The sequence below is a fragment of the Priapulus caudatus genome, unplaced genomic scaffold, assembly GCF_000485595.1.
Source record: "Priapulus caudatus unplaced genomic scaffold, Priapulus_caudatus-5.0.1 Scaffold756, whole genome shotgun sequence".
NCBI classification, from domain to species: Eukaryota; Metazoa; Priapulida; class Priapulimorpha; order Priapulimorphida; family Priapulidae; genus Priapulus; species Priapulus caudatus.
In genome coordinates, this window is record NW_014577817.1 from 106,534 (window position 1) to 114,782 (window position 8,249).

General features: G+C 45.1%; 2 protein-coding genes across 2 annotated transcripts in view; both read left to right on the forward strand.

Annotated features, from left to right (window-relative positions):
* LOC106813332 (polycystic kidney disease 1-related protein-like) overlaps window positions 1–8,249 on the forward strand; it is a gene marked incomplete in the record, with an annotated part of 33,798 nt that overhangs the window by 1,566 nt on the left and 23,983 nt on the right. Inside the window, 11 exon segments of the mRNA XM_014817455.1 lie at window positions 40–1,261; window positions 1,861–2,070; window positions 2,473–2,712; window positions 2,909–3,054; window positions 3,564–3,693; window positions 3,970–4,078; window positions 4,695–4,947; window positions 5,530–5,631; window positions 6,134–6,307; window positions 6,647–6,883; window positions 7,320–7,429. Of these exon segments, the coding sequence (XP_014672941.1) occupies window positions 40–1,261; window positions 1,861–2,070; window positions 2,473–2,712; window positions 2,909–3,054; window positions 3,564–3,693; window positions 3,970–4,078; window positions 4,695–4,947; window positions 5,530–5,631; window positions 6,134–6,307; window positions 6,647–6,883; window positions 7,320–7,429 (2,933 nt within the window).
* LOC106813337 (polycystic kidney disease 1-related protein-like) overlaps window positions 7,671–8,249 on the forward strand; it is a 31,441-nt gene continuing 30,862 nt past the window's right edge. The window contains exon 1 of the mRNA XM_014817459.1: window positions 7,671–7,726. The gene's annotated coding sequence lies outside the window, so the exon portion shown is untranslated. The remainder of the gene's footprint in view (window positions 7,727–8,249) is intronic.

Sequence of the window (8,249 nt, forward strand, 5' to 3'; positions counted from 1 at the left end):
AAGGAGGAGGAGGAGGAGAAGGAGGAGGAGGAGGAGAAGGAGGAGGAGGAGGAGGAAGGTCGTCCGATCGCCGCACGACGTGGCGAGCGTAGAGGAAGCCAAGCCTCCACCGGAGAGCGGCCGACGGAGGATTCTGTTCCCTTCCTTCCTTTTGCGGCGATCGGCGAGGGGGAGTTGCCGACAAGTGAGCATCCTCGTTCGCACGTCGTCGGCGAGGGGGAGTTGCCGACAAGTGAGCATCCTCGTTCGCATGTTGTCGGCGAGGGAGAGCCGCCGACAAGTGAGCATCCTCGTCCGCTCGTCGTCGCCGAGGGAGAGCTGCCGACAAGTGAGCATCCTCGTCCGCTCATCGTCGCCGAGGGCCGTCCGAGCGCGACGGAGGAACCAGGAGGAACCTTCGCGCGAGGGAGAGGCCTCGCCGGAGAGGAGGTCGTGGACTTTGCGGAGGGGCCGGCGAACGGGTTCCTAGAAGGAAGCTCGGGAAGGTGGCTGTTTCCCGCGGAGCCGAGTTTTCTGCCTGCGGGAGGACCTGCGGAGGGTGGCGTAGAAGGAAGGTTTGACGTCCGGAGGAGAAGCGAGGAGGTGCCGGCTGGATCACGAAGAGGTGCCTTTGCAGACACGCCAGAAGAAGATGTTGCAGAACATGACTTTGGTGGAGGAGATTTTATAGGACCAGTAGAAGAAAGCTTCAGACTGCCAGTAGAGGGAATACCGATACAACCAGGAGAAGGAAGCCACAGACAGTCCATAGAAGGAAGCTACAGACAACCAGTAGAAGGAAGCCACAGACAGCCCATAGAAGGAAGCTTCAGACAACCAGTAGAAGGAATCTCAAGGCAACCAGTAGAAGGAAGCTTTAGACAACCAGTAGAAGGAACCTTTAGACAACCAGTAGAAGGAATCCCCAGGCAGCCAGTAGAAGGAATCTTCAGACAGCCAGCAGGTGGTAGCGGCATCGCAGGAGAAGCCAGTGACGCTGGAGGTGCCGGTCCTACTAGTGATGTTCCCCGCTGGCCCCTCGCACCTCCTCCCAGCTTCCTCTTCGAGGGAGAAGGCGAGAGCTACCCGTCCGCAACTCGTCGTGGCTTTGCATCGGTGGAGGGTTCCCGGCGAAGCAAGCGGCAGGCGGGCTACGTCCCGTTCAGCAGCAGCAATAGTGGTGGGGACCCGATGGGAATCCTGGTGGTGGAGGAAAACCACGGTCCGGCGGCGGACGGAGAGAGACGCCCGTTCGACGCCAGGATGCCCATCTATAACTCAGGTTTGTGCGTCACTAATTGTAATTAATCGATAAAAGAGTTCTGAGTATCGAATTTGATATGAATAACATATGTGTGGATATTTAGTTAGCTCGCTGTGTCGACCGAAGCACAGAGCGTGCATCATTAATTGTTTTTCATTAAAAATTTGTTACAAATCATTAATAATTTGTAATTAATTGATGAAAGGGCACTGAGTATCGAATTTGATATTAATAATATTCTCGTGTATATGTGAATATGTCTATATTTAGTTAGGTCGCCTTGTCGATGCGAACTAAATACGTCGACGATTTCACCATTGCGTTTAATTGCAATTAATTTTAATTGCAATTAAATTGCAATTAATAATTTGCAATTAAAATTGCAATTAATAATTTTAATTGCTTTAATTGCAATTAAGAGCACTTGGTATCAAATGAAATTTGATAGGAATAACATTGTTGTGTATACATGGGTACACGTATGTTTATAGATGTAGTATAAATACGTGCTAATACAACCAATTGGTCATGTATAAATTAAACCGTAAAAATATTCGCACAATCTCGCACCACAACTCTGCGTGTATTTAGCCGCGAAATCTTCTTCTCCCCCGCAGACTTCCTGTCAGAGGAGGAGCCGAGCGAAAGAGAGGACTCCAAGCTTCCCGGCGGCTTCCCCCTCGTCGCGCCGTGGTTCGACATCGCGGGGGAGGGGGCGCCGGGGGAGAGCGGCAGCGCGGCGGCGAGGGACCTCTCCCAGCTGCCGACGTCGCTACCCGCCGTGCCAAACGAGGGCGCCACCGAGGGCAAGGGTCCTCGCCGCCAGGGTAAGATGACAGGACTAGATGGGCATCGGGGGGGGGGGGGCATTGACACTAATTCTAAGACTAATTTTAACACTTATTTTAAGACCAACGTCAACGCTAATTTTGTTTCTCATCAGAAGTCATCAGAAGTCTTAAACCCGACTAATTTTAACACTAATTATAAGACTAATTTTAATACTAATTCTAAGACTAATTTTAATACTAATTCTAAGACTAATTTTAACACTCATTTTAAGACTCATTTTAACAATAATTCTAAGACTAATTTTAACACTAACTCTAAGACTAATTCTAAGACTAATTTTAACACTAATTTTAAGACTAATTTTAACACTAATTTTAAGACCAATTTCTGATGGCCTGTCGTTTTCATTGTTCTTGCCCCGCTGTGGTCGCTTGCAGATAAGGACAACGACGTGGCGGGCTACGGGCGCGACACCTCGCCCGACCTCGTGCAAGCGGAGCAGTACGGCGAGTCGGAGACGCGCGTCACGCCGCACGCGCTCAGCCTCACCCGCATCCGGCTGAAACTGAAGCACGAAGCCACGCTTACGGGCAACGCGTCGCGCACGTTCGTGATGCGCGGCGGCGGCGGCGTGCTGCAGCAGGGAAGCACCTACGTGGTACAGGTGTCTGTTACAGGTGAGTGTGTGCAGGTGTCTGTTACAGGTGAGTGTGTGCAGGTGTCTGTCACAGGTGAGTGTGTGCAGGTGTCTGTTACAGGTGAATGTGTGCAGGTGTCTGTCACAGGTGAGTGTGCGTGCGTACATGTGTGTGTTATACAGGTGGTGGGCACCTACACCGTACAGGTACATTGTGAATTTATTTCGATTCACAGATAAAATCAACGGCAACCAGAGTTCAGCCTTGACGTACTTCAGTGTGAATAAAGGACCGAGGTTTGGAAAGTGCACAGTGCAGCCGGAAGTGGGTGTGGAACTTGAAACGGAATTCAAAGTCCACTGCATGGAATGGAAAGATAAGGTAATAATAATGAAATGATTGTGAATGGATCAGTCTTGTAGATAGAGTAGGGTTACAAGGTGGGCATGCTACAATTAAAGGAACCGGAAAGTGTGAAGAGTTTAGATCCAATTTGATCTTTTGTTCGTAGCACATTCCCAATTATTGGAATAATTGCTATTAAAATCTGTCAGTTTCATTATTATTATTATTATTTTTATTTTGTTTACTTTATTCATTTTCCTATAGCAGAATGTATGATGTTTACTTAATATATGTAGTTTAAAGGTGCACATAGTGCTGATGTAGAGGTTTGACAATATTTCTCATAAAGAGTGGATATGGCATGCTGGCTATCAAAACTGCCTTGCCATGATAATGGTGGCAATTCATCTCAATGATAATGGTGGCAATTCATTTCAATGATAATGGTGGCAATTCATTTCAATGGTGGTGTTCTATGACAAATGTTGATGATGATGATGATGATGATGATTATGATGTTGATGATGACTGGGTCTTAATTGCAGAACCTGCCGCTGTGGTATGAGATAAGTTACGCGTTGGCAGACAACGAACCGAGGCAACTCATCTATTACGGATTCCACCATGAAGCCAAGTTCCTGCTGCCGAGTGGTACGGAGGACAGGAACAACTCAGGTAGTCTACCATCTATTCCATCTTGTTACCTTTTTTAATCTGTATATATTTTTTATTACTATTCAGTTCATCCATCCAATAAAGCAGTTTAAAATCCATATTAAATATAAAACCTATATAAACGTATATAACATCCTTCCATATTAAAAAGAAAAAGAAAAAAAATTAAAATGGTATAATAAAATCCATATTAAATATAAAACTTATATAATAATAAATATCCTTTCATATTACGACAAAGATTTAAGCGACATTATAGCAGTGCACGTGTTTCAGTGAGCGTGCGCGTCGCCGTGAGAGATTCAATTGGCGGTCGCACCAGCGTCTGTGCGATGGCCGTCGCCGTGCTGCCAGCCAATGAGACGGCTCTGAACATCAACCATCTGTACGTATCCAACACACGCTTCCGCCTGTCTGTACAGTTCACTGTATAGCCGTGCTGTCGTGTCGCCTGTGATGACTGGTGGTTTTTGGTCTTGTCTTTCATTATTATCAGGAGCTAATAATGACAAATTGTCATTATTGACTCCTGTCAATAAATTTGTAAATTGTAAAATAAATTTGTAAATTGGAAATTGGAAATAAATTTGTAAATTGGAAAATAAAATTGTAAATTTGTCATTATTAGCTCCTGTTATTATGAACACTGAAATGTGTGTGCGTGTGTCTGTACGCTTCACCGTATAGCATCTACCCCCACGTGTCTTTGTCACCTTTGCTGTATAGGGCTGTGCTGCCGTGTCGTCTGCCGTAACAGCTACAATGACTGCTGGTTTATATCTATAATAATAATGATAAAAAATGATTAAAATAATACAGTGAATAATAAAAATAATCTAAATGTTTCAATTCATACGGGTTACTGACATGGCCAGCTAGACAGCAGGTGAAAACCGTGGTATTGTTATAACGTAGATTTGCATAGTACCACGTAGTTCATCACGACACGTTGCCTCATCTACCCGTGTGTGTACGTAATCTAACTGTGTGTGTGTGTGCAGGGCGGCCATGACGCAGGGCGCCGGCGGGAGGCTGCGCACGTACGTTGCCCACGGCGACGAGTACGCAGCACGTCACTATGCCGCGGCTTCGGCGCGAACGCTGGACAGGCTGGCTGCGACGGCAAGGGATAAGGATGCTGGGAAGGAGGAGGAGGAGGAGGAGGATGCGATGGGAGAAGAGGATGCTGCGCAGGCGTCTGCCGTCAGAGCCGCTCTGCTGGGCGTCGTCGCCGAGCTTCCGCTCAGGACCGAGGTAACGAAGCCTAACGAAGCCACACTAACGAGCGCTCGGGAGTTTATAAAGTAGCTTTGGGCGAGCGAATATATGACGATATATGATGTACAGTCAACTCTACTAATGCCGACTACCTTCGGGACCATCCGTTTAGTTCGGTTTTCTGTGACGTTCTGTTTATAGGGGGAGGGAGGTTATTCCAGGCATATCTTTGATGTCTTGGATGGCGTTGGGACTTACCGTATATGATCGCGTAATAACCACGAGCGTCTATAAGCCGCACCTCAATTTGAATCGGGTAACCAAGTATTGCGCCTAGTATATTTCCCCTCACGGTATGGCGCACTTATAAACCGCAGAGCAAATACAGGGTTGAAATCTGAGGCCAAATTTGCGGTTATTACGCGAGTATATACGGTAAGAAATCATCCAGTTTAACGTGAGATTCGGTTTTGAGGGCGGTGAAAATTTTGGAGAATTGACTGTATATGATATCAGGGGTTAATAATGACAAATGTGATTATGGCAATGGACAATGGATAATGAAAATTAACCCCTGATGATATGAATACGTGTATCCTGATTGATTTTGTCCCGCAGTTCGACTGTCTGCAAGCTGTGACCGATCTGGCTGCCATCACCAGCGCCCCACGTCAGCTAACTCCCGCGACCCTGAAACTTGCCATCGACTTCCTGAAGGCGGTAAGGCCACTTTTGTGCTTATTTTCACGTCTGACCAGTTGGTTCGCTATGGAGCTTTTAAAGGGACATAAATGAAAAAATATTTTAATTTGTTTGAACTTGTTCGTTGTCGTTTCTCAACAAAAAGTTTATTTGAATGAAGTTTTTGTCATTCGAACAAACTTTTAAAAATATTTTTTCGCTTTCAGGAATGCAGTTTTACAACTTTGAATGCAAAATTTTTTGTGGGGACTGAATCTAGATAAGTGCAGATTAGTTGTGAAAAAAAACAGCGATAACAGGCCACAAAGCTGTTTTTCTCTCTTCTTGTTTCTAATTGCATAGCAGCTTGGCTAGAAGTGCGCGTGTAGATTCAAGGATTATTTTATCATTTTCGTATCCAGCAATGCAGCGAACTGATATTACAAGTGATCTCTTAAAGCATCGTGTGCATTCTTAACTCACAACTCTACTACAACGGCGTTGTAAATTCTTTGTGGCATGTGTTCCCGCTCCCCTTTAGGTGGTGACGCGTGTGGCGGATGAGGCCACCGACAGGTTGGACGGCGACTTCGTCCACTTGTTCGGAACGGCTGCGTCCAACATCCTACGCGGCGTCGTTGAAACGCAACCGGGGGCGTGGCTAGCGAAGAGGGTGATGTCATCAGTAGAGCTGTCCGTCACGAAGCTAATACGGGTGTGTGTGTGTAGTTACGTATGCGTAGTATTTATTATGCGTTCTTGGAAACGCAACCTGTGGCATGGTTAGTGAAGAGGCTGATGTCATCATGGGTCGGTGTAGTTATGTATGTGTGAGATTGTGTTCTTACTGGTGAGTGTTTGGGAAGCAAGTTCGTGTCCTCTCGTTAGTACTGAGAAAGGAAATAGTAGAAATTAATTATTAATAAGTAGTAATAGGGTATAGTATAGTATAATAGTAGAATGTATGTAGGTATAGTAGTTATTGTTAGTATTAATTAATCAAAGAAAGAAGAAATATCTTTATGATGAAATCGTTTAATGTTTTGTGCACTAGGTGGAGCTAGGATACCGCACCCAGGATGAGAAGCCTTTTAACCTGACGACGCCGTTCGTCTCGGTGCTGGCGTCTCGCTATGTGGTCGCCACGGCAACTACTCTCGCAGCCGACCACGCGGCTTTCACGCTTCCGCAGCAGATGCTTGGCAGTCGCCACGGCAACGGCACGGACGGATGCTACGAGGCACACATGCTCACCTTTCACCAGGATCCGTTTGGATGGGGGAAAAATCCGGTGCGAAAATAGTTTTTAGTCCTTCTCTGTGCATATAATCACTAGTTTGTTTGGCCATATGTTGCGGGATAGCATAGACACAGGTTGTGTGTATGTTGTGCCGAAGGTTTTTTGATAGTTTAAATTTTATGTCTTGCATATGTAATATTTGTATGTTTTTATGTCAAGGGTAAGGGTCTTCTATACTATGACCAAGACTTGAAAGAATTCACTTGTCAGTAGAAGTCATTATTCACTATTCACAAGTCATTATTCAGCACCATCGTCCATGTTTTGTGTTTCGTATCGTGTTTTAGTAAAATGCATGTGAAATGAAAATGCGGTGATTATTTGCCTGTTCTTTGCGATCAGTAACAACACTAGCTTCATTCTGATTCAGAGGTAGAAGTTAACGTGTTGCTAGGTGACCTGTTTCGTTTACGATTGTCGTGTTCAGGTTGAGTCGGAGGTAGCCTCACTCACTGTCTACACGTGTGACGGCGAGGAGGTTGTTGTCAAGGATCTGTCACCACGGCAACAGGTTACCATGGAGATACCGCGACAACATACCGAGGTGAGAAGTGAGGTGTATGGAAGTGGCCATCCAAATTTGGACACCGTGTGCTGTCTCGGTACTTTGACCTGTTAATTGGAAACCTTGGACATACATTAATTTATATACATATACATGAGTGCACATATGCACACACCCTTTCATACATACATATTTATATAAATCTACATAATATTTGATGTTTTTATCATTTGTTGTGATATTTCAGCTGCAACCATTTGACAGCGTTTGGGCTAGCTTCCTGACACCACAGATGACCTTCATGACAGTAGAGGTCGAGTCATTCTTAGGTATGCATGCTTCCCGGTTTGTCTCAAACGATTGCAATCACTCAACATTTAGTCAGCTCAAACAGAGCAGTATTTCCTAAAGTACTGCTATCGCCATAGATAATCGAATCAAGCTGTCAGATTTTTTGTCTCAAATGATTGCAAATTTATGGCGTAGTCCCAGTACGATTATCGTCAGAGATAATCGAATCAAGCTGTAGGTTTTTTGTCTCAAATGATGCAATCGTGCAAATGCTTGCAGTATGTTGGAGCAAAAGTCGATCGTAGTCCTTGAGTACCAATCGTCAGTGATAATAGAGCTATCAAGTTTTATTAGCGAAACGATTGAAATCGTGCAAAAGCTGCAGTGTCGAGGCAGAATTAGGGTAAGTCGATAATGTCATACAACCATAAGTGTCAAGTACTGATATCATCAGAGATAATTGAATCAAGCTATCAAGTTTTTTTATTACGCAAAACGATTGAAATCGTGCAAAAGCTGCAGTGTTTCGAGGCGGAATAGGGGTAGTCCGATATGTGATCA